Raw genomic sequence first — 26,888 nt, forward strand, 5'->3', positions numbered from 1 at the left:
CATCAAGGGACTTGTTTTAATTGCATTTACTGTAAGAAATGTCTAGTGGGGTTTAAAAAATAATATAGTGATTTTAATGTTCTTTTAAAAAAGATCTGTGTGACTGTATCCGGATAACTACTGTTATCCCTTGAGTTATTTCTACTCTTTAACTTTCAGGGTTTTAAATTAAAATGAAATAATTTTAAGAAATATAATCAGGACTCTCCCCTTCCCCACCCTCATCTATTTTTCAGTAAAGGGGAATTCTTCTAAAATTAGTCTCGCAATGACCCAAAATATATATACTAAAGTGAATAAGAGCTAATCCTTATTCCCTTACCTCTTCCCTCCTCCCTATCTCCCCCCCCCCCCAAAAGTATTACATAGTTTAAAGAAGAAAAAATATACTTTATCAGAGAGTTTAAACTACACCAAGGGAAGACACTGGTAAGTGCCACTAGAAATCAGTAGAAACATTCCCAGTGACTAGTAATGGACACTGGATAGGCTGAGTTACACGGATGAGTGATTTAGGGTTCTGCTTGTCACAGAGCAGTGTTTAGATCACGTAATGAGAAGTGCAACTCAACAGATTTTGATGGCAAGGTTCCCTCTATTACTTACTGCATGGGGGAAATATGCCAAACAGAATCAGGTGACAGTTATTTTAGAGTGATTTCGATGGGGGCAGAAGATGTGAAAGGGTAGAGGGAGGCACTCCTGTTGAGTTACGAGGTTCAGAATGGACCCCTTTGCGTTTTAAACTCCTCAGAGAGTAGCCTAGGTGTGGTGAGATCCAAATATAGCCTCACGCTTGATCAACGGTTCATGTCTAAGAGACAAAGACAGTAAGGGAAAACAGGTAAGGGATTATATGTATTTATGGATTATGTGTGCACACCTGACTCTTTATATCGCTTGGCTACATTTTCAAAGTGTCATTATTCTGCATCTCAACCTGTTTACCTCCCCTCCAGGGGCCTGGTGTCTGGATCCTAGGTCTCTCAAAGCAAGCTCTCAGGCATCAAAATTCATAGAAATAAATTATTTAATGGAGTAGTATAGCAGCAGGGTTGGCTCGAGCTGGGTGCCTTTGCAGAGGTCCCAGGGAAGCATGGAAATCCCTGGATTTTTATATCCTTACAGACTGTTTACCCACCCCTCACACCATGATTCAGTCCAATAGCAATATTTGAGTCTGAGGTCTTCTTGCTTCTTATTGGATCCTTTCACTAGTCTCAGATGGGCCTTTGTTGTGTTTAGCTGTAGATATTGTTTACAGTTCGTAGCCTTGAAGGTGTTTTTTTGTGTGAATGAATCCTATTTCTTCCCAGCAAAGCACAGAACAGGACTTGTGTAGCAGACGTCAACAATAATTTTGTGTTGGCCTCAAAGATGTTATTTTCTCCTCAGTCAATTCCGTTCTTCCCAGTAAAGTGCAAACCAGGCCTTATCTCACAGATGTCCACAGTAATCTGTGGCTGCTTTTGTTTACATTTCGTAGATGGAAGTTCAGTAAATATGAGCAGAACTTTACAGCATATAGCTTAAGATTTTAGCAAATTCAGATTACTAAGTAGCACAAAGCAGACAGTACACTAAAAATCACACAGCCTTATAATTCTAAGTGATTCATTCTATTTAGTATGCCTTTGCTTAAGCTAAATGATTGATATGAAATTTAAATTGGGCTCATCCAGTGATCTGTGAGTAGTAAAAAATCACTGCCATACAGCCAGCCTGTTTAGCAGAGAGAGCTCAAGTAGGCTCACCCAGGCTGTCATACTTATGGAATAAAGTGACTGGCTCCTAGTCAAATTACATATAGCAGGAAAAGTATGCACGAGACTCCTTGCACCCGCAAGAACCTTGCACTTATCGGTGTTCATTGTGCCGTTCTGCTTCCTTTGTGGGTTTCCTAAGAGGAGTTCTTGGCACAGCTGCAGCTCAGGCCTTTCCCTCCTTTGGAGTCTGTACTGAACTTGTGCTGGTTTGGCTGGGAGTTGGAGGCGAGTGCTCCGCCACAGTAGGCTGGTGTGCGCTACTTCAGCCTTTTGGAAGTCAAGATTAATGCTGATACTGACCTCTCCGTAGACTTGCAGCTTTCAGCTGCTGTGATGGACGGCTAATTTGGGGAATGAATATTGGATTTTTCCTACCTTCTGCTACTGCTGCAAAGTTAATTGTATCAGATGTATTTTATAGGGAGCTTAAAGCTTCAAGTCTTATTGGAGCCAAATTCTTCTTGCACCTCTGGAAAGCTGCTTTTGAAACACATGGGGAGTTAGGTCAAAGGTTGGGTCTAATTTGCCAGTTTTTAGTAAATATAGTCTGATTTGGGGTAAATTCTAACAATGAATTCTGGAGAAGAAGAATTACAGAATCACAGAATCACAGAATGTTAGGGATTGGAAGGGACCTCAAAAGATCATCTAGTCCAATCCCCCTGCCAGAGCAGGAACACCTAGGTGAGGTTACACAGGAAGGTGTCCAGGCGGGTTTTGAATGTCTCCAGAGAAGGAGAATCCACAACCTCCCTGGGCAGCCTGTTCCAGTGTTCCATCACCCTCACTGAGAAGAATTTTCTTCTCAAATTTAAGTGGAACCTCTTGTGTTCCAGCTTGAACCCATTACCCCTTGTCTTACTGTTGGTTGTCACCGAGAAGAGCCTGGCTCCATCCTCGTGACACCCACCCTTTATATATTTATAAACATTGATGAGGTCACCCCTCAGTCTCCTCTTCTCCAAGCTAAAGAGACCCAGCTCCCTCAGCCTTTCCTCATAAGGGAGATGCTCCGCTCCCTTAATCATCTTTGTGGCCCTGCGCTGGACTCTCTCCAGCAGTTCCCTGTCCTTCTTGAACTGAGAGGCCCAGAACTGGACACAATATTCCAGATGAGGTCTCACCAGGGCAGAGTAGAAGGGAAGGAGAACCTCTCTCGACCTAGTAACCACCCCCCTTCTAATACACCCCAGGATGCCATTGGCCTTCTTGGCCACAAGGGCACAGTGCTGGCTCATGGTCATCCTGCTGTCCACCAGGATCCCCAGGTCCCTTTCCCCTACACTGCTCTCTAATAGGTCATTCCCCAACCTGTACTGGAACCTGGGGTTGTTCCTGCCCAGATGTAAGACTCTACATTTTCCCTTGTTATATTTCATTAAATTTTTCCCCGCCCAACTCTCTAGCCTGTCCAGATCTCGCTGGATGGCAGCACAGCCTTCTGGCGTGTCAGCCACTCCTCCCAGCTTGGTGTCATCAGCCAACTTGCTGATAGTACACTCAATTCCCTCATCCAAATCGTTGATGAATATATTGAATAGTATTGGTCCCAGAACTGACCCTTGAGGCACTCCACTAGATACAGGCCTCCAACCAGACTCTGCCCCATTGACCACGACGCTCTGGCTTCTCTCCTTCAGCCAGTTTGCAGTCCACCTCACTACCCGATCATCCAGGCCACACTTCCTCAGTTTAGCCGTGAGGATGCTGTGGGAGATGATGTCAAATGCTTTGCTGAAGTCAAGGTAGACCACTTCCACTGCTCTGCCATCGTCAATCCACCTTGTTACATCTTCATAAAAGGCTATGAGGTTGGTCAAACACGACTTCCCCTTGGTGAAGCCATGTTGACTGTCCCTGATGACCCTCTTATCCTTGATATGTCTTAAGATGGCACCAAGGATAAGGTATTCCATCACTTTCCCAGGGATGGAGGTGAGGCTGACCGGTCTATAGTTGCCTGGGTCCTCCTTCTTGCCCTTTTTGAAGACCGGAGTGACATTTGCTTTCCTCCAGTCCTCAGGCACCTCTCCCGTTTCCCAAGACTTGGCAAAGATGATGGAGAGTGGTCCAGCAGTGACTTCAGCCAGCTCCCTCAGCACCCGCGGGTGCATCCCATCTGGACCCATGGATTTATGGATGTCCAGATTGCTTAACTGGTCCCTAACCCAGTCCTCATCAACTAAGACAAACTCCTCCATTGCCCTGCCTTCCTCTGGGGCCTCAGGGGTACTGAAGAAGTGTAGTGTAGTTGTTGTCATTTCTGTGCTCTTCTTCTCTGTGATATTTAACTTTTTACAAAATAAATATAGGTAATTCTAAATAGAGGGTGACTATAATCATGCTGCTATTTTCTGAGGATTCACTGCCTTTGAAATGTCAACCTTTGCTTCTTCTGAAGCAGAATGTTCATTATTTGCCCACCATCAGCACCATGCATGGCCTTGTCTGCAATTCCATCACTGTTCTTATGTGCTGGAAAGAAGAGCTCTGCAAATATGGAAAAGCAAAGCCCTACTCTGGCTTACAGGGACTGGATTACAAATCCAAATCTAGCTAGAAAAACAGATGGATACAGTAAATATAACAATGCATGCTATTTTTGATAAGGAAGTAAAAAAAAAAAACTATCCATGCCAGTATCAGGAAAAGATTGCTTTAATTAGAAGTAGAGCCCTATATGAGGATTGGAGTCCCTTTGTTAGAGGGCTCTACCTAATACAGGGTAAAAGTGATTGTTGCTCGAGGCAGCTTGAAGTGCAAGTTGTTTATTCAATGACTTCTCTATTTGCATAACTTTTCTCAGTGTGACTAAACCCACTCAATGCTATTGTTCTATTTGCTCTATGTAAAGTTAGATGTTTTACTGCCTGTATACAGACAGTCTTTATTTACGATGATAAAACAGAGAAACGGGAAGACAAACCAAAAGTGGAAACTGCCATTGATGTTCTGCTTAGGTGTAACAGTGACTAACATTTCAGGTAGATTTATGTGGTTTAGAAGTTTAGGTCTTTTATATTATTTTCTAGGGTACAGCAGAAAATGGCTGTCCATATTTTCTCTGAAGTGCAGTGAATGAATGATCTCAGTATTTCAGAGTTTTCCTTTTTGTCTTGATTTATCTTTATGTAGAGGAATGACAAGAAATGACTTGGAAAATAGCAAAGTATCAAACAGTATTGATTTCATGCTATTGCAGTGACCTAGAAAGTGTTATTTCTCATTGAAAGATTGGGTTGTGTTTTTCCCATACAAATAAGCAGATTAAAACTCTAAGAATGTTTCAGGTAATTATTACAGAATTATTAAAAAGGCATATTTTTTTATTTTATTTTATTGCTGAAATGCTTGAGTAGTTTTCTATGATTAGATAAATTAATCCATTGAATTATAACTAGAACAAATCCTAAATCTTCTATCTGTAGCTTTCATAGTTTATTTTCTAATGAAATTTCTGACTAAGGATCCCCTCTTTCATTCATTGAAACCTTTTATTACTGATTTTAAAAGAGTAGAAAACTAGAGTTGCTGCAGTACTGGTATTTTTATTTTGTGAAATGAAGTAGGGAATGACAAACTATTGTGACTAAAAAAAGAATGGATTCTTCTAGTGCAAGGTAATCTTTCCAGTTTCACACATGAATGAAGATGAAAGTGCCAAATTTTCAAAAGAAATAAGATTTCTAACTGAAATGAAACAGATGTTCAAAAATCATCAGAGTGCCATTTCTTATAGATCTGTAAGTTCAGATAAAAGTCTAAAATCTGTAGGCCCACACTATATTTGCTGCTTATTGATAATTTATCAGGGGGGAATCATAAGAAGGTAAGGCTAACTCATCACACAGGCTTTCTCAGTGTGCAGTAAATGGGAGCTAGCTCACTCAACTTCAAATAGGGAGCTGAAATGTAAAATTAATAAAAAAGAAGAAATTATACATGAAATTTTGAAAAAATAGACTCACATTGACTCAAATTCTTTATACTCCTAGATATTAAGTGTGATCTTTTGCATCTGTCATTTAGATATAGACGATGTTTTTTGTGTTGTTTTCAGTCCCATGGAATGAACCCGTGGAATAAAATCCGATAAAAACATTGAGGTTTTCATAATTAAAAAAAAAATATTTGAACTTCAACTCTTGTTGTAAGGATGCTAGTACTATTTGTTATCAGTTGTCTTTATTTCGTGAAAAATCATGAAAATATTCAAGTTTTACAAGTTCTTAACATTCTGAATACAGTTTTTTGTGTCTTCTGTATCACTGAGTGTTTTTCAGTAGTAGACTCATTGCACATTGTTGGTCAGTCTGCCATAGGAGCAGACCAAATTACATTCTGTAGCTTGTTTTGAAAGTAAAGCTTTACAAAATCTTTCATAGCCACCTTTTACTACAGGAATGCTCTGGCTGGCTTTGCTGATTAAGGCTCTTTTGGCTTTTTTGTACAGGAAAGTTTTTTTGGATGAATAGATATGTGAGCCACATGAACAATGTTGACTTTACTGTTGCTGAACTTACAGTTCTCTGATATCTGACATCGAAGAGTCACATACAGTCATTCTTGCTTAAGTTGAAATTAGTTGCCCTATTTGTGGTGTAGAGTGCTATACAGTATAATTAAAAGTATTCAGTGACTTTCTTGGTTAATGTCACCAAGTCCATTATTTTCGCCACTGGCTGGGTGAATATGTTTAATCACGTCAAATTCTTAAGTAACATAAAAATAAAAATAGGAAACAGATATTGTCTGCAATGGTGTTTATTGCACCTCTGTTACCAAAGAATCCCATAAATGCTCCTTATCTCTTTAATGAAAGTAAAGTATATTACATGCATATGTTTAATACCTTTTAAATAGTTTGTAGTTCTAATATCTTTCTAATAATCTGTAACTAATTGAGTTCATATCATAGAATCATAGAATGTCCTGAGTTGGAAGGGACATACAAGGATCATCGAGTCCAACTCCTGTCCCTGAACAGGACAATCCCACAGTTCACACCATGTGTCTGAGGGCATTGTCCAGTCTCTTCTTGAACACTGTCAGGCTTGGGGCTGTGACACCTCCCTGGGGAGCCTGTTCCAGTGTTCCACCACCCTCTGGGGGAAGAACCTTTTCGTAATGTCCAACCTAAACCTCCCCTGGCACATCTTCCTGCCATTGGCTTGGGTTCTGTCATTGGTGACCAGAGAGAAGAGATCAGCACCTGCCCCTCCTCCTCCCCTTGTGAGGAAGCTGTAGCCACCATGAGGTCTCCTCTTAGTCTCCTCTTCTCCAGACTTAACAAACCCAGTGACTATATATATTTTATATTGTGACATTTTGCATTAAAAGGCAGTACATGAAGTAAATCAGAGTATTGTAGAGAAACCATGTATTCAATGTCTTTTTTTCTACCACAATAAAAAGTGGAAATAATTCATGTAATAAACTTCAGAATATAGCCTGTAACCATTAAAAATAAGGGGTTTACACCAGGATGTGAAGAATGATACTGTGAACAGCATCTAGTCAACACATGTAATATACCATTGCAGTTTCAGTATGAAGTAATGCTTACTGAAAATGATTAACATGCTGTCATTTTGCTCACTCCTTAAAGATAATTCATTATTTTTTTCATAATACATTGGCCATAGAAGTAAGTGCATTTCAAACATTACTCCATATTGTGGAAATCAGGTTTGATTTCCAGATTCACCACTCCTGTGTGATCTACTCTATGTGAACCTGCTTTAGCAGCTGGGTTGGACTAGATGATCTTTTGAGGTCCCTTCCAACCCCAACCATTCTGTGATTCTGTTCCCAGTCCAATATCAAACCAACTTCTTCATTCCAGTCAAGAAGCTGGTTTTATTCAACAAAATATTTCATGGTATGCTGAGCTGAGAGCAGATGCACATTTCTGGCTATGTGAGATTTTTGTACCTGTTTAGAGTGAATGAAGATACGAATGTACTTAAATTCCACCAATGAATTCAGGGCCTTTGCAAGGATCTCACAGCGGGGAGATTTTTAGATAATCCAACATTTTAATAACTTCTTTAGAGCATGCTTGTGGGGGGAAAAAAAAAGAAGAAGAAATATTTTTATTAATCCTTGAATCAATAGAGGTTAAACATACCACAAACAAAATGAACAAAGTAACCAGCTCTCCCAGATTTCACAGCTTGATGAATCAATTGGGAAGAGGAAACTTTAATTGATACCCATGGGCTGCTTCTGGTGACTGGCTGATGCCTGCCCTGCTGCATGGACTGATCCCCATTCCTTTCCCATGCTGCTCTGCTGAGCAGCACATTTAGCTATAATTCAACACGTTCCTCCTTCATCCTTTTGACCATTAATTTATTTACTTGCTTGGAAAAGCAGGAAGGCAAATGTGAAACTGACATAGAGAATTAGGTAAAAAAAACCCAGTAGGATAATAGTCTTTGCTGCTGTCTGCAATATTGACTAAAAGTCTTGTCTCTTGCTTATTAGAAATGGTTGTAGGTCGGGCTCTCTTGCAATACTCATTTTTCCAACTCCTGGCCTAGGTGTGACTGTTGTGTCATATATCTCTAACTTTCGTCGGTCATGATGTGAAGAAAGCTTTCTGCCTCTTCTTACTTAAAAAATCTGGAAAATCATAGGAAATAGTAGCACTCAGTTTTTACAAAGTTTCAATGCATTTGTAGGTGAAGACTTTCTCAAACCTAGTTGCAATGAATGAGTTTGTCAGTTAAAGAAAGCCAAAATCTCATCTCAGTAATATGAATGTACTAAAAGAAAAAAAACCCTGTTATATTAATAGTTAAAATGTTTTCTTTTAAATGTGCATAACGAAATCTCCTGTTCTAATGTAAATTACCTGCATAACAAAATCTCCTGCATAAGTTAAAAGTGTAAAAAACATAATGTCAATTTTAGCCTTCTTACAGCTATAGTATGTCATCCTTTTCCAATAATTGCTTTGCTGAAGAACATTTTATTGATGGATCTATCAGATCTGTCGTAACTTTTGAATGCTAAGATTTGAACTCTACTTTTTCTGGAGCCACCAGAGGATCCTTTTACAGAGATGGTTTCTGTACATGAGCAGTGTCTTATCCTTTGTGTGTCACCAGTCTCAGAGATGCCAACTGGAAAGGGATGTTTAGGACAGGGAGACAAAGCGGTGTTTCTGCTATTATGACAAGTATGTAGAGCTAACTGTTCCAATCTGCTTGCCGAGTAGTCGTGAAGAAGCCGCATTCTACAGGGTGTTTCAAAAAGATGGACCCAAGTTGTTATTGTACTGCTTTGAGATTGGCTCCATCTTTTTGAAACACCCTGTATTTTTAAATTCCCCGTTAGCATTCTCTGTAAAAATCGAGCTAGTTTGAATTTGGGAATGTGTGGGAATACTTTTCCCTGCAAGTGCTTTTAGTAAGAGTTTTGGTTTTGTTTTTTCAAATAGTCTTTAACTATTCCCTACCCCTAAAGTACTCTGTTTATATTGCTGGGTATAACCACCTGTAGTTCAGGGACAAAGCATCTATTGTAAGTTTTAAAAACATTAACAAATCAGATGTCACTGGCATAGCACAACACTTTTAAATACAACGAAAGGCAAACACTTATGGCATCAAATGATCCCATTGATATCGCAACATTAAAATGTCCTGTGACTTGCAAATGTTAACACCGGTAGCAGCTGAATGAGGTTTAAAGTTGTCTAAGACTGAAGCAATGCTGCCGCCTAATGATGGGAGTATATAAGACACAGTATAGCGATGAGTTTCTTGCTTGGCAAGCAAGTTAGGTATGTGACATCAGTTGAAGGCTGTAAGTGAAATTAAAAACAACAAAAATTGGCCCATGGACTAGACTATGAGATTTCATGCTGTACCAGGCCATTTATTGGGTTCGAACTTAAAAAAAAAAAATTGTAATCACTTTAAGTCTGTAAAGTTTTTGTTTTCTGAGTCTTAAAGTCTGCTATGAATATAAAGAGAATGATGCTCTACTTTTTCTCTGTATTTATTGATTTTTTTTTTGGATATTTCATCTATTTCCTAATACTTATTATTATGGTACATATATCATTATAATGTCTATTTTAGAATTTTTATCATTCTCTGCAGTATACAATTTTCCCATTAATATTTTTTATTTCAGAAGAATAAGAAATGACATTAATGTCTTACTATTGCATTTATCTATGTATCAGTGGCCTTCTTTATTTAGAGCAGTTCAGTGTAGTCTAATGGATAAGAACAATATTGTTAATAGTGTTACTGTCAAGTTAATTTATAGACCCATAAAGAGCAGTAACACTTCTGTGAGGCATCTGCCAATGTGATCTGTGACAGCTTGTACACCCAACACATCACAGCTGGATCCAGCCCTGCAGTACCTGCTCCTTTGTCAGTTATTCTGGTAGATCTTTCAGTCTGTGCACTATAGTGCAACACAGGAAAACAGAGAGCTTGCTCTTATTTCCTCCCATTTTATCTATAATATCTCTTTAGTGTGAACTGCTACTGAAAAGACATACAAAATCCAAAGATTGTTATTGATTTGTGTCAATTTTTTCTGACAAAGCATTTCATGGCAAGTTGGTCAACCCTTGAACAATTATAATTTGGTAAAAACTAATAAACTATAATTAAAGCATTATAAAAACATTGATTTGTTAGCAGGCAGCCCATTGAATCATTATAATTATATCATAAAATGATTAAGGCAAGAGACTTAATGCATTTGAAGCTTGTGCTGAAGATGTATTTATAAAAAAAATGTGCAATCATATTTCTCTTGTATGTGTGCAAGTTTTGGTTTTTTTTTTCCCTCCCAGCTGGGCTGCCTTTCAGCAATCAGCATCTTCGCAATGTGTTCACTTCAAAGCGAGTGTTGGAGGTCTGAATTTCTCCCTTCTGTGTCAACCCAACAGGTGCAGGAGGCTGGTCTCCATCAGACAGTGATCATTACCAATGGCTGCAGGTGGATTTTGGGAGCAGGAAGCAGATCACTGCTGTTGCCACTCAAGGCAGATACAGCAGTTCTGACTGGGTTACTCAGTATCGTGTGCTCTATAGCGACACAGGGAGAAACTGGAAACCATACCACCAGGATGGAAATATCTGGGTAAGTCACTGGTGTAAAATGGAAGCATGTGCTATAGTGATGCTGATTGACTGAGTTTTTAGGAATTGTACACCTTGTACAACTCTTCAGTGTTGTTTTTGTGAGGACAGAGCAGAGCTAAGCTGAAAACATAATGATTCACGTTGTAGCGGCTGTCAGGAGGCCTATTGCTGGATTAGCAAAGCTCATTTGGGATGATGGTAGTTGTCAGAACATGCAGATATTTTCTGGTTGTTGGTATTACTCAGTGAGTCTCTTATGCTTTGGCTTTCCTTTCCCTGCCTTTTCTTTTTACTAATTTCATAGAGTAAATGTGAGACACAAAAGTGGTTTTGAAAATTCTGCTCTTGAACATAACGTTTTCGAAGATAATTTGTTCTTTGTTTGTATATGTGCTGGGGAGCAGTTTTATGATGGTTGTATTGTTTTCTGTATAGATGCTGCAAGGATATTGATCCTGTTACAATTTTAGCAAAAAGCATATAATTTGGTTTTGTCTTTTACATTTTTTATGGGTAAGATGCTAACTTCATTGTTGCAGAAAACAGTAGCCTTCCATTTTGCTGACAAAAATGATAGGTAGTATTTAACATGCCTATCCTTATTGAAGTTCTTTCAGAAGATTATTCTTTTTCAAAAGTATACTCTGAAAACAGCAAAATGCTATCATTGTTTCTGAAATCAAATTAAAATGGTTAGCTATTATACCACATCAGGAAAATATTGTCAAAACAGTCAAGGTTTGACATCGTGCTATTTTAGATATGTATTTTTGCTAGGTGCTTCTTTTATTAAGGTCTGTTATTAAAAATGAATGTCAAATATAGAGCATAAGGTGAATGGTTTTATTTCTGGAAGAGAAATTCACTTAATATATAGGAGTACATAGAGGCAGTAGTTTTTTATTATGGTATTGATTTATTGAAAAAACTTCTTCTATGTGCCGGATAGGATTCTGAAAGACGGAGAGATTAAAGCTCAGAGAGCAGATAGGAGTGAAAAGAAAAACATTGAGTGCCACTTCAGATTTCTAGGGACTTGGTGGTATGAATGTTGTGTTCATCAGGGTGGGGCGCAGCTTGTGCTTAAGCTTGATAAATATAAAATGTTTCTCTTTTAAGGCCACTCATGTATAAAAATACTTAGAGTCTTCAGTATTTATATTATATTAAATGTAGAAAAGCTGCTTCAGCAACTACTATTGAAATCATGAAGAATTTATCTCAGGGGAATGGGAGAGGGCTATGCAGCTGGCTCAGAAAACAGTATATAAAGCAGGACATTTAGGCTGAGAAAAAAAAAATCTGTTCTTAATATTTTGAAGGCAAAGTCTTTTGGCAACGTGTGATTTGGTTGATTTAGTCACAGCTTTAACTGTTTGTTTCCAAAGTGGCCCATCTTTCTGAGGGCTTTGTAGAGAGTCTTTTTTATTCTTGTATAGTCTCTTAATGCAGAAATACTGAAAGGTTGTTCATTAAATAATATTTCTTTTTTATCTTTATTAGGAATTTTGTATGCTTGGTGAATTTGGGGGGTAAACTGTTGGTCTATTATTGACTGTCACTTGTGATAAGTTGTGCAGAAGTCCGCTACTTCTATTTGGAATGTGAAATCTTTGGGATATACTTAGCAAGCTGATTTCTGCAGTACTGTTACTCTTCATGTCTTGCAGTTTTTATCCAATACTAGAAAAGTAGTTTAAAAACAAACTGAGCTAGTAGCAAAAAAAACAATCAGGTAGGAGTCTTGACTCTATTTCAAACTTTCCTAAAACAGCCTTGTTTCTGTTTTTAAATGATGTCTGAGCCTTGGTTTAATCTTGAAAACACTGTGCTTATTAACTATTAGCAAGTCTTAAATCTAATAAATTACCAAGGCAGGGCAGGTGCCTGAGCATGGAGCAGTACTGTTGAACTATTGTAGTAGTGCCACGAGAAGACAAACTTCTCTGATGTAGAAATGGGGTAGTGCAGAATTTCATATCACATCTTCCTCTTAGTGCCACTTTGTACAAGAAATTAAAAACAGCAGAAGCTGTGAGACCACATGAGTTAAGTAACCGGTGTTGGCAAATTAAACTTGTAAAGCTAGATTCTTCCTGGCTGAAATCACTGTGATGATCTTAAAATCCTCAGATGATTCTGTTGCTCTTATAAATCCTTTTAGAAAGTATTTAGGCTTTCCTTTTGGGCTTATAGCTTTTAGAAGTTTTATCCACAAGAGGAAGGTGCTATATCGCCTTTGATTAATGTCCCTCTTCCATCATCTCCATGCCTGAGAGTCGTTGTTTCCTGACAACAGTAAATCTAAAATTAAGGGAGAAAGCAAAGACAAGGACAAAAATAGAAGTACAGAGTTCAACAATATTTAATACCAAAGCAGCTATATCAAATGACAGTGTCAGAGGATAAGAGGTGGGAAACAGAAGGAAATAAAAATAAAGCTTGCTAGTTGGAGAGAGAGAGCAAAGGAGAAATAATTTCCAACAAAAATCTGGTTAAGAACCAACCATGATAATCTGCATAAAATGCTGAAGTGACTCCCTTCTGTATTCATTAATCAAGGAGGAAAAAAAGTTCTATAATTATCTTCTAAGTAGGAAAGAAATCAAAAGGCTCTCAGGAAGCTTGTGATGGGGAAAGTGCTTTCAAGGTGAATTTAGAGTAAGCCTCTCAGTTCTGTGAAATAGATTTTTCTGACCCCACCCCTCCTGGGCTTTTGGATATTTTCAATTTCCATGAATTTTAATAAGATGAGTGAATGTGTCTCTTTCTATAAATTGCCTAGCAACTAGAGAATTTTGATCACCTCTTCTACCTTCGCCTTTGTAGTCTGAGATTCTAATTTTGATAGGTCACGAAGTCATACGTCAACCACTGGGGCATTTTGTGTACACAATATAACTTTGTGTTGTAGATGCTCATTTCGGTTTCTACCTCAATGCCATCTATCTATTTGCCTGAAGAACATGTACAATACATGATTCTACATATAATACTCTTTCTATTTCCTAACTTGGATATAAAATATGTAAATGCCTTACATTTAGCATAATGCAAATATGCCCTATAGGTATAATAAGAAAATGCTGACATCTTATGAAAACATTGAGACTCAAATTATAAGCTTTAGCGGCAGAGCTGGGCACCTCAAGGATTCAGGCCTTTCCTAAAGGAAATTGGAACATCCTTGGTACAATCGAAGAGGTCTTATGATGTATCATATTTTAAAATTTGCTTGCTCTAGTAGAACTTGTGATCAGCTCTCATCCATCTCATTTTCTTATTCTTGGGTATATCAAGTCAGAGTGATGAAGGAGAAAGTGTTCCTGCAATTATGAGATTTAAAAAAAAATCAATGGGAAAGGTGGAGTGCAGATGCTTTGCACATGACCTCCTAATTATATTCTGTAGTTGAGTCTTATCTTCAGCTTCAGTGAACATCAGTGGAGTTGCAAATATGTAAATGAAAGCAGATTTTGATTTTTTTTTACAGAAAATTTACCCCTGGACCAAGTGGCTGCTGCTTGAGTTCAAAGCAATTATGTTTTTCTAGTTCTGTTGTTGTTTTTATTTCAGTTTTAATTAAACTTAAAGTTTGTTATGCATAACACTTGCTTTTGTAGTACTTTTATTATTGAAAAGATATTAAATGATTACATGGGTTTCACTATGAAGAATGATTTTTTTTAAAAAAAGGAATTTAATTTATCTACCTACTGGCTTTAGACACTTTTTTTTTGGTGAAATAATCAGAAATGCAGTAAGTTAAGTGTAAAATGAACTTTGCATTTCTCTGGGCACTGAGGAGCAACTTACTGTTTGCAAAATGCAGTCTCTTCATTTACATGTTTCCCCTTGGTATTGAAGGAAGTTGGTACAGCAAAGTGGATTTAACTTGCATACAAAAATGAGCTTTCAGCACTTCAGAGTACTTTCACGTAGTATTGAGCCAAAATTCATTGTGAAAGGAAGTGCAAGTGAGTTGCATGTTTAACACCCCTGGTCCAGGTAGATATAAGGCATACATTGGCAGCTCTACTTAGCTGAAATTATGTAGGAGCTCAGCATTTCTGTTTGTGCTGACACGCTAATTCTGCTTGGATTATTCACAGAAAAATCTGCAAGCCTTATCACATTCCCAATCCTTCTGCCTGCTCTACAGAGCATCATTTATAGCAGGGGTGTCAAACTTGTTTTCACTGAGGGCCAAATCAGCCTCGCGGTTGCCTTCAAAGGGCCGAATGTAATTTTAGGACTGTATAAATGTAGGAGTGTATTTATAGCTATCCAAGCACTTGCTGCATGTCTTAAAGTACAATGATTTGTGCATAGCAAATACAAGCGAAGAATAAATTCTAGAATACATCCACTCTGTTAGGACATGGCAGAATTATTTGCTTTGTAAAAACTATCACTGCTTTTTCCATGAGATTCAAGTTATTTCCATGACCCTAAATGAAACAGTATTAAGGAAGGATGCTTCAATGGAGTTCTTGAATTTAACAGTTTAGTACTGACTGCTGCTCCCCTTTTTTGTGGTTACTCCATAAGATCTTGAATGGAAACTTAGATCATAGAAAGATTTACTAGGTCATGGGCCTGGACTTTTTCCCCTTTTTTTTGAATTTTTCCTAAGTACTTCAATTGAATTAAATTATCTTATTAAACCAGTTTAGTTTATGTGACATTATACTGACTTGAATTTGTGGAAGCACTTCAAAAATATGAAATGTGATTAGAATGATTTGTGACCTGCCATTTGTTGTTGCTGGGCTGCTACTAGAATACCAGGTACTGTCCAAACCTAGGTAAATATGACAATGTGGTCTGATCTATTAGTCAGTGCAAAAGTTTTAACTAGTGTTTATAGCAAGGCCCGGAAGTCTTTTGGGAATGTTGTGAATTTATTGTTATTTTCTATTTAAGGATGCCCTGACCTATCCTATCTGGAAGGATTTTTATGGCTGATATCTTGCTGTTTCCATAGTAATGGCTGTAAGTTGACCACTGTCATTTTTACTGGCTCTTAATTCTCCTAGTGTTATATTACTAGAAACATCTTTCTTAAATGTTAACTTTCCTTCCACATAGAAAAAAAAAAAAATCTCATTTTTCTCCTGGAACCTCCTGTGTGGCTTTTTTTTTTTTTAATTTCATGATGATTTACCTTACCTGGATTTCATGTGTCTGAGTCCCTGCCTCTCATGCCTTTACCTTATAAAGATTGCTCCTTTCACTTGCAACTGTCAGTATCGCCTTTATGGGTGTATTGAGTGAATGAGGTGTTGTAACTCCCACCAAAGTCAATATGTCTCAGCACTTAGTACATATTGTAGCCTATACATTGAGGGCCAATGACTGAAAGGGTAAGAATATAGGAAAATATTTATTTTGCTGTAGTGAAGCTAAACTCTCTTATGGACCTAATGTAACAGTCTCTGTTGTTATGTCAAAAAATACAGTAAAGTGTTGATAGGATACCTTAAGAAAATCAGGCAGTTGCTGACAAGGAATTTTTAGAAACCCTGAAGAAAATAACTTTACAGATAAAAAGCAGTTCTATCCTGATGAAGCCTGTTTCCTAATCTCCTCTTTTCTGTGTGGAATCTGTTAAGAGAAATTGTATAAATTTTTAACATACAGAAACACACTTGGGGTTACCACAAAATATCATGGCAAAATATATCTATGCCAAATGCTATCACAGCCACAGACTGTATTTGTATTAAAATGACAGAAGATCTGGTGGTCTTCTAAGTGTTGGAATACTAGGATTAACATGTGATTGGCATAAACAGTAATGCTAGTTAAAATCCCTACTTTTCTGAAAAACAAAAATAGTTACTTATGGGGCTCTAATAATGTATTTTGCATATGAAGCTATTGTCTAATTATTAATAAGACCTTCTACGCATAGTTTTGTTTAGAATCCTTGAAGTGACATATTTTGTGCAGCAAGAAAGACCTTTTTATGTTATTTTTAGCAGAAACATGGGTTTGTGACTTTGCTCATAATTTTAAATAACATTTTTAAAGGGAAAATACACTGACATTTTGGAAATAGATTTGATCAGATAGAAAGTTATGATTTTTTTTTTTTCACTGCAAGCTACTCATCCCGTTTATGAGAGAAAAAAATCTGTAATTGTATTAGGCTATCTCTAGAGGCACAAGCAGAACTATTTTAATCTTTCACAAAGTATGCCAAGTAGACAGAAGACTCTTAGACACTATCTACGGCTGTGCTAAGATTGAGCCCTCCCTTGATTCTGTGCAGACCATTAAATAACAGCCAAATTGGGATAACATATTAGAGGTTTTCAGCATAGTCTGCTAAAGTATTTCCATTCTAAAGGATTTCTAATCTCTTGTTCTTAGCCTGCGCAATACTTGCCTGTTTATGTTAAGCCATGAAATTTTAAACACAAATATCTAAAGGCAGGCACCTAAGTCAAATTTTTAGCTCTCTGATGGCTTGGTTGTCATCATCCTGCAATGAATACAATCTCCTTAAGCAAGCCCGCCAGAGTGCATTGTGTTCTGTATCAGTTCAGCAATGACAAGAGCCGTAGCCATGGCTGAATAGCATCACATCACAGCTAACATGTCTTTCCAAGATGCAGGCTTTGTAGCTCACGCATAGCACCGAGAAAGACCCATGCTATACTTCCAGTTCTCAGCTGGTGTGTGCAGAGCTCGGTGCATCAATAGGTTCTTAAACCTCCTAGCATAGTTATGTAGGTTGTCCTCAATCCCTTTGAGAGAGCCTGTGAACCAGCACTGAAGTTTCGGGGTTTGAATTTTTACAGGTTCTCTATACACATAGTTGATTAAGATCCACTGAATCAGACTGAATAAAATGGACTGTAGCAATTTTCTTGTTGCTTGTCAGCCCTTGTTTGGCTACCATGTATAAATATATCAAGTAATTTATGTGGTTCTTATTATAGCAGAAGGCCAACATATGACCAAAATTTTGCTTTATGGAACTCCTGATGTTTTACTCTTGATAGATATTGGGATTTATATTTTATCATATATTTATAAAATATATCATAGTGTACCTAAAAGTTCATTTGATATTTTATCATATATAGATAAAATACAGTGTAGCTAATGTTTCATTTGATAAAAGTGTGGTTAGAAATAGAAGTTCTAGTGATCTCCACAGATGAAAAAAAGTAAACAAAATAATCATAATACAGATATTTGACAAGCTTTAAGTTAAATTAGGAAACGTGGAGTAACAATTCATGAGTCTTGCTCATTTACTTCATCATCAGGTTGCAGAAGTATTTTAACATAATGCAGTGTATTTGATGTACATACTAGACTTCTGTATGTACCTGTCTGTAGCACTGTTGAAAAGCTGATCTGCCAAGGACTTTCTTATCTCCTTTGTATTTTTTCCCCATGAGGATGATGAAACTCTAGAACAGATTGCCTGGAGAAGTGGAGGAAGCTGCACCAGATGACCTCCAGATGTTCCTTCCAGCCTGTGATTTTGTATCGTCTGAGATTTGCTCAAACTGCTAGTTGTTGAAATGAAGAGTCAAATCAATCCTAATATACTCTGTGCGTCTCCCCTCTTTGACGCATGTGGCGTTCATTCCTGTCCGCAATTTATAGCTGGCTTCAGTTTCTGTAATATATCATCAAATATCTCTAAAGGTTAGGAAACTTCAGATCTGACTTAAAGGCAAAACCCATCCATTAGCACCAGTAACCTAATCGCGGTTCAACATTTTCCTCTTAGCCATGCTTTTGCAAAACAATTTAAGTTTTGATCCTGTGCCTGACTTCAGATGTTAAAATTGAAGTAATAAGATTAAGTGTTCAAAATTGAGTATACCCAGTCAGGGAGTGTCTCCAAGTGGGCTGGTATGATATTTGGAAAAAAGGAGAAGTGGTCTTACTTGAATTCTTTGAGAAGTACTGTACTGCAGGTAATAAAAACCTTACTTAAATGTTAGGCAGGTGTAAAGCAGGAAAGTTTCTCAGTTTTCATTTGCTTGGCACTGGTAAAAATGAAATTGTGCATAAAGCTGTGGCCTATCAGTCTGGGGGCTCATTTGACAGTTTTTTAAAAAAAGGTTTGTTTTTTTCCTTTATTAATGAACAAAAATATACTCTTATCAGGAGAGTTCTTAAAGTGACACAGAATTTTAAAATCCTTAGATTGAGAGATGGTCATAGACAGCATTTTATGTTTCTTTAGAATGTGCTTTTTGAATAGCCTAAAGATTTGTGTTTGGCAGTATAGATGAGTTTGTGCTACTGCACAAAAAATGTGTTTGTGGCAATTCCCCTGAATGGAAGGCATTTTGCTGTATTACTTTTGTTGCCTTTGAGGTCCAGTGTGCAGAAAGCATAGCTTGAAAAAAGGTGGTTTCCCATTTGCCTCTTGGCTCATCAGGTTAACTTCCCAGTGAAGATAGGTGTAATTACCTAGGAGCAAGTAATGGTTGAATCCACAAACATTCACTTCCATGTAAATTTTTGGGCTTCTGCACCTGTGGAATTATACCTTTAGCCTCTGGCCCTCTGTAGAGGTTGGTACTTACTAATGGAGGAGAGTGAGCATTGCACAGAAAAAAAGTGAGATAATGCACCATGGGAGGATGAAAATTTAAGATCAAATCCTTCCAATACACTTGTAAGTGCCTGACTTCAAAATCAACCCAGTTGCTCAGGTAAGATTACACAAAAGTATTTATTTGCACAAATACGTGTGATCTGAAGTCCCTTTAACAGTAGGAAGCAGAGTTCTTCCTTCAGGAAAATCACTTTCCGTTCTTTTTCTTGGAATTTAGAAATAAATTTTAAAAACTGAAAAAAGAAAAAAAACCCCACAAATATTTCTTTAGCAGTGTATAAACTCTGGCTTCAGAGAAGAAGTACATTTTAAGGGGAATTTGACAATGCTGCTGATCGTGCACTACATGTCTGTGGCTGTATAGATAACTTCATCTTGATAACTTACATCTTTCATGAGCAGTACATTCACAGTAAAAATATGAAAAAGTTAGACTCACACCAAGAAAATGCATTTGTGCTATTTTTTAAATTTTCTTCTTGCCTTGGATTTTTTTTTAAATATCCTCAGACTCCTTAAGATAGAGACTAGCACGTTGCTTATTGAGACATTCTATTCAGAAAGATATATAAGGAAGCCCTTAACTTTTAACTGGAACTTAATTCTTATTGGGTTCAATATAAAGCATAAGTAAATTAAATACGTGCTCAACACTTTCCTGAAAAGTGTTGCTTTTGTATCATCATACAATCTGTACACTCTGTGATGTTCTACAAATTGTTTTGGTAGAAGATAGTTTGCTATAAGTAGTTGCCATTTTACGTATGATATTTTTCACTACCTTTTATAGTATACATGCTTATGCACACATCTTATGGGTTAATCTTTCGTAAAAAACTGTTTTAGTAATGTAAATAAAAGTTAAAATAATACAGAAGTTTCTGAATTGGAATTCATCAGTGTTAGGCAACAAACCTGTTAAAGTGAGGTACTACTGTGGATTAATAGTGCTGTAACTCTACTTTGGTGTAGACATAGAGGAAAACTTGCCTTAATTTGTTTCTAGTCTCTGTAACATTGCTATCACATTGCTTTATTTTATGTGCATAGATTTAACTAAAATGACTTAATATTAACTTACAAAGCTATGATAGGATTTGCATTCGTGCAGTTGCAGGCAAAATTGGTTCATATTGATCTTTAAAAGCTTATGTGGAACTATTGCTTCTAACACTATTTGTCTGCAGCAAAAATACCACAACAGAGGAGTAAGTCTTGGCTGCTACAGCAATAAAGACTCAGTAAGGGCCAAGTCTTGTCTTAGCCATGGTATGAACTAGTTTAAGTTGGTGATACCCTTACTAATAGAGATCAGCTGACAATGATAATTTTTCTCTTTAAATATTAAAGACAGGAGTCATTTGCTTAACTGAATGCTGAACTGTTTTAAATGCATTAGCATGTTTTCCAATCTGTTCAGCTAAAGTGAAAAAGTGCTTGGTGAGCATTTGTCTGTGCATTCATCCTAAGGAGACTACTCGAGGAAGAAGTTCTTCCTGTTTGGGGGAATACTTGCGCTGTCAAAATATTAGGAAGTAGAAGTGTCAAAATCATTGTTTTGCAAACTGTTTTTCAAAGTATTACTCTGTCTTACAAAATCAGCAACGAAAATTCTCCATAAAAACAAACTATGAGCTATGAGTTTCTAGTTCTCGAATCCCTTCTCTGAAAATTCTAGAAGAAAGCTTACACATTGAATCACTATGAACCTGAAGGTTGCTTATGTTCTGATTATGTCATAAACTAAGTAATTATAGGAGGAAGTTTAAAAAAAAAAAAAAAAAAAAAAAAAAAAGAAAGTAGGAAAGAGTATACTTCAAGAAAGAATGACACACAAGCTTCTAGCCAAATCCAGCCAATTTCTTATACAAAAATTGTACTGAATAATTTACAGGGTGAAGTCCTTCATCTTAAAAACATTGACTGGGTAGGAAATGAGGAGGAAAAATACTCTCTTTAGCTCTTCACTTATTTGACATTAGTTATGTCATTTGTTTGAGATATTTAGGAGATTGAAATCAGTTTCTGATTTGTGACTTGATTCCCCACATTGTGTTACAATATTTAGACAGTGAGTTATGAAAAAGTTGATGCCAGCTCAGAATAGGTTCAGTCTTTTTTTTTAACTTTTCAGCTTTATTGGTCCATACCATAGATTTACTGGAAACTGAGTGCAGTTTTGTACACATACTTTTCTTGTTCCCATGAAGCCAGGCTCCTTAATTCATAACAGATTTTACCAAAGTGCCACAGAGACAGAAGAAAGGGAGGAGAGAGAGAACACTGTTGGACAAACATACTCAAGATATGCCTCTTTAAAGCAGCATTTTCAAGGCCATAAAGGGTTCATATTCATAAATCAGATAACTCCCAGTACTCCAAGAAATAAGGCAAAGCTGCTGACATGGCACTGTTGTTAAGTTTCTGTAAAGAAAATAAGTTCAGATACAATTGAGAGTGACTCTAACAGGGTCTTAAGGCTTTTGAGACTTAAAGGTTATAATTATATTACACTCAGTCTTTTTTTTTCATATAAAAAGGATGGCACAGGTTCTGCAGCAGAGGTAAGGGACTAAGTTAATATTTAGTTAACAATGAAATAGTAAAGGCAGAGGTTAAACCCTATGTGTAGGGGGGGAAAGAAAGAGCATATCAACATTGTACCATGTTAGACAACAAGACCCTGAGAAGTCTGCAGATAGTAAATGGCTACTATTAAAAAAAAAAAAATTGTTAGCTTAAGGAGAGAGGAGCAGGGGGAAACCCTGTCAACCTGAAGTAGTTAATCAGTGGAAATAAACCAGGAAGGAGAGAACTTATTGTGCATGACAGCAGATGCTAATGCAGACCTCAAGCTGAACTCTCTGTAAGATCTTTTTGGCATGGTCAGACTGTGTCGGGTGAAAAAAAAAAAAAATCAATGATAAGAGCTCAGTTTTGACTATCTTACTAGGCGACCTATTGATTAGATCTTTTCTCAATATTTCATTGAAGTGTGTGACTAGTGAAGTGCTTTTATTATTGTTTTTGTTGTATAGCATGAATTTACTGACAGCTACATTAGTCCACACTGCTGTCAGATTTATTATTCTATCATTATAGGTTGATAGGAAGCTATAATTAGTTTTATTCATATTATTATAAATACTCCTACTTCCGTTTTTGAAGACCCCAAGGTTACTTATTCTTTCTCTGAGAGGAATGGGTCAGAATAAACTCCTCTGGCTGGTGGTAGCTCCAGTCTAGAGTTATTCTGTCACTTCAGAACAGGCTTCCTTTGAACAGCAAGTACACCAAGAGCTCTATAATAAAGACTCTCCCAAGAAACGATGTGCTGATAAAGTGCCAGTTTTCAGGACTTCTATATCATGGCTTATCCTGATATAGATTGCCACTAGAAATACTAGATTCCTGCTTATGTTATAGCTATATTTGCAATATAACGGTGGGGTGGTTTTGTTTTGGTTTGGTTTTTTGTTTTGTTGTGTTTTTTTTAGGAATTCTTGAGGATGTAAAAACTAATTCAATGGCTTTTTGCCTCTCACACACATAACATTTTTCCTGTTTCTAGACTGCCTGATATGTGTGAGGAATACCTTGGGAGTGAAAGTAGAGATGAATACGTAACCTGCTGATGCTTAGCATCTTTGGATAATGTATTAAAACTGGTAAATTAACATACCTGTTATAAATCCTTTGATTTGGAATCCTATGCATTGGACCAATGGAGAGGAAGAAGTTAGTACTGTATTAGTACTATAGCAGGAAAAGATTCGAAATCCAAAATTATTGTGATTTAAAGGTACTTAAGGAAATACTGTTGTCACAGTTCCATTTGAAGGCTAAAAGCTTCATTCTTTGAAATCAGAAAAAAAAATCCCATTAATTCTGAATAATGGATACAGCCATTAATGTTGTAGCTAGCGGATACAATTTCTGTTTATCCAAGGATTGCAAATTCTATGAAATGGTTTAATGAAAAACTACTTATCATATATGCCTTGTATAAGTACAGTGAATATAAAAAAGTTGCAGAGATGCACAAGCTACAGGAACACCAAATTTCTATCCCGTTAGTAACTCGTAAAAACATGCAATGGCATTCAAAGCAACTGGTTAAAGTCAGCGTCCTTTCCACAACTTGTCTTGCTGCTTTGAAGTACAGCACTGCAGGAGCATTGTATGGGGCAACATAGAAACGTAGATCTGAGTCCCTGAAAGTGTTGTGGGGCCAGAGCATTAGCAGGCAGATCACCCGAAGGGATGCTGAAGAGGAGAGCATGACTTCCTCTTCTGACCAGCACCTGGCCTACAAAGACAAGGCAAAACTGTCAGATGTAAACACCGCTCACTGCTTCTTTCTGAACAAGGCATCTGCGTGACATCCTTTTCTTCTTCTAGCCACATTTTAACCTTTTTTTTTGTTTTCTTCACTCATTAGTAGTGACTGGAAGACACTCATTCTGCTTTCAGTACAGTTCTCTTTCCACTACAGTAGAAACCATCTCTCCTTGATGTTCAGTGGTGTTCTTGTACACACTAGAGCCACAGTGATACTTGAAAGTCTCTTTTCTTGCAATAAATCTTATTGTAAAATATAGCATTTTTTGCAAATAATTGTGTTACATGCTGAACTTGATGTGTTATGGAGTATGGTTCAGCATGAAAAACTCTTGATCTGTTTAAAAACCTGTGTGTATGGCAGAGAGACAGAGAAAGTAAATGTAATGGATATAGATTACTAAACCTTTTTTAAAAGAAATAGACTTGTAGGGTCATTGGCAGAGTCAAGGAGATGTAATAGAGATTGCAGTTCTCTGAACTCATTTAATATTTGGTGTGGGTAGACAATATGTAATGTCACTAGCACTAAAGAGAGTTTACTAGTGCTAGTTAGCATTGTCTCTTTACTCATTGAAAGCTGAAGCCCAAAGAACTGTATGTTGCTACATAAACCAGAAAAAGACCCCACTATTAGTATTCTAGAATACTTTAAAAATACATCTGTAGGAGATAAGAGTTTTCTGATGTAGTGTTTTTAAAGAAGGATATCCTGGGTGTTTGTTATACCAATCCTGCAAAGGTTTGCTGTATTTAAAAGGTAATACTTTTAAGCTTTATGTGCCAACATGCATAATTTGTTTCTCTCATCTCTCTGCTCTTCATATCTGCTGCTTTTACTCTTCATTGTATATTATTGTCTTCTTTCCCTTGTCTTCAGCAGAGAAACTACGATGTAGCTGCAATCACAGAAACATGATGGTATGACTTAAAAACTGGAGTGCTGCATTGGATGGCTATAAACTCTGCAGAAGGGACAGGCAAAGAAGCAGAGGAGGTGGGGTAACCGTGTATGTTAGTGTTTTGATTGTCTAGACCTTGATGAGGGTGATGATAGGGTTGAGTGTTTATGGGTAAGAATCAAGGGGAAGGCCAACAAGGCAGATGTCCTGGTGGGAGTCTGTTACAGACCAGCCAACCAGGATGAAGAATCATAGAATAATTTCAGTTGGAAGAGACCCTCAGGATCACAGAGTCCAGCCATAACCTAACCTAACTCTAGCACTAAATCATGTTCCAAAGAACCTTGTCTAAACACCTTATAAACACCTCCAGGGATGGTGACTCCACCACTTCCCTGCACAGCCTGTTCCAATGCCTGACAACCCTTTCTGTGAAGAATTTTTTCCTAATATCCAATCTGATATTGGAACCCTCACTACAGGAAAGATATTGAGGTGCTGGGTAGACTTCAGAGCGGTGGGGGCAAGGAAGCTGTTGAGGAGTCTGGACCACAAGTTGTGTGAGGAGCGGCTGAGGGAGCTGGGGCTGTTTAGCCTGGAGAAAAGGAGGCTGAGGGGAGACCTTATCGCTGTCTGCAACTCCCTGAAAGGAGGTTGTAGCATGGAGGTTGTTGGGCTCTTGTCCCACGTAGCAAGTGATAGGACAAGAGGAAATGGCCTCAAGTTGTGCCAGGGGAGGTTTAGATTGGGTATTTGGAAAAATTTCTTAATGGAAAGGGTTGTCAGGCATTGGAACAGGCTGCCCAGGGAAGTGGTGGAGTCACCATCCCTGGAGGTGTTTAAAAGATGTATAGATGAGATTCTTAGGGGCATGGTTTAGTGCCAGAGTTAGGTTATGGTTGTATTCGACCTTGAGGGCCTCTTCCAACCTAAATGATTCCATGATTCCTTCTGCCAATCAAAGTCAGTTTTTGCTTGGTCCACAGTGAACAGGCTGTTTTAGAGGTGGCTCGGCTTCTACATCAATGTAGTAACAGAGCTTTTGGGTAAAAGCTGCCCTTTTTTCCCCATTTCAGGCCACATCTGATCTTTTCACCATCATATCCCCTTGCCAGCCAAGCTTGGATCAAATCACAGCAATGCTGATATCTTTGCTCAAAACAGTAGACACACTTTCCCCTCTTCACTTACATGCTCACTTGTTTTATTGGAATTTTAAAGGCTAAGTGAGATTCAGCCTATGATCAATCTCAATGTACTGAAGGTTTGAAAAAGTCAGAAGTAACCCAAAACTGGATGTTAATAGGCTTGTTAACTGAGAATATAAACCTTAGATTACTTATTTTTTTCCTAATGACAAGTCCCTTATCTGCCTTCCACATCTTAGTGACAGGACCATGAGACCCGATACGATCTTGTCTTACGTCATCATTGAATTGGTGTCGTTGTCATGCCTGTGAATCATCATTCTTGCTTTACCTACCACTCTTTTCTCTAATGCATTAATAATACGTGTACACTTGTCACCAAGAGTGCTGAACAGCAAACACTGTAGCTCAAGCTGTTTGTTTCTGAGGAGTTTAACCTGCAGAGAATGTTAACCCCTATGCTACTGCATCACCAAACACTTTTCATAATAATGCTGTTCTGATAATTACATTAGGAGCAGTTCATTTGCTGAGGACAAGAAGACTTAAAAAGCCACAAACTAATTCCCTGACAGTAGAAACAGCACTGATAACTCACAGTGTAGGAAAGGGATATGGGAGCAGAACTGACCAGCTCACAAGACTAAGTGCTTGACTGAAGGCAGCTTATCTACAAATGAAACGATCGTTGTTGCATTGAAATGCAAGTCTTTAGGAAAACAAAACCAAGCAAGTACAACGGTAACAACATCATGTTAAGAGCCAGATTTCATGTTTTGTCACTGATAACAAAATCATACATGTCTTGCATGCCCTCATTTTATTATTTTCTCTCTGAAGTTATCTGATCACTGGAGTTACCATTTGAAACACTGCTGAATGGCTCTATTGCCATTATCCCTATCAAGTATCTCTGGCTGGGCTACGGAATTTAAGTCCATTAAGTAAATTAGAGATAGCATAACTACTAAGCACTGTGGAAAAATACTTCTATACCTGTGTTCTGTTTCCTCCTC

General features: G+C 37.6%; 1 protein-coding gene across 1 annotated transcript in view; it reads left to right on the forward strand.

The window, feature by feature from the left end:
• The window catches only part of CNTNAP2 (contactin associated protein 2), a 1,184,740-nt gene that overhangs the window by 393,864 nt on the left and 763,988 nt on the right, over window positions 1-26,888 (forward strand). Inside the window, exon 3 of the mRNA XM_065627584.1 lies at window positions 10,690-10,883. Coding sequence (XP_065483656.1) covers window positions 10,690-10,883 — 194 coding nt within the window. The remainder of the gene's footprint in view (window positions 1-10,689; window positions 10,884-26,888) is intronic.

This window comes from Caloenas nicobarica, chromosome 2 (genome assembly GCF_036013445.1).
Source record: "Caloenas nicobarica isolate bCalNic1 chromosome 2, bCalNic1.hap1, whole genome shotgun sequence".
Lineage (NCBI taxonomy): Eukaryota > Metazoa > Chordata > Aves > Columbiformes > Columbidae > Caloenas > Caloenas nicobarica.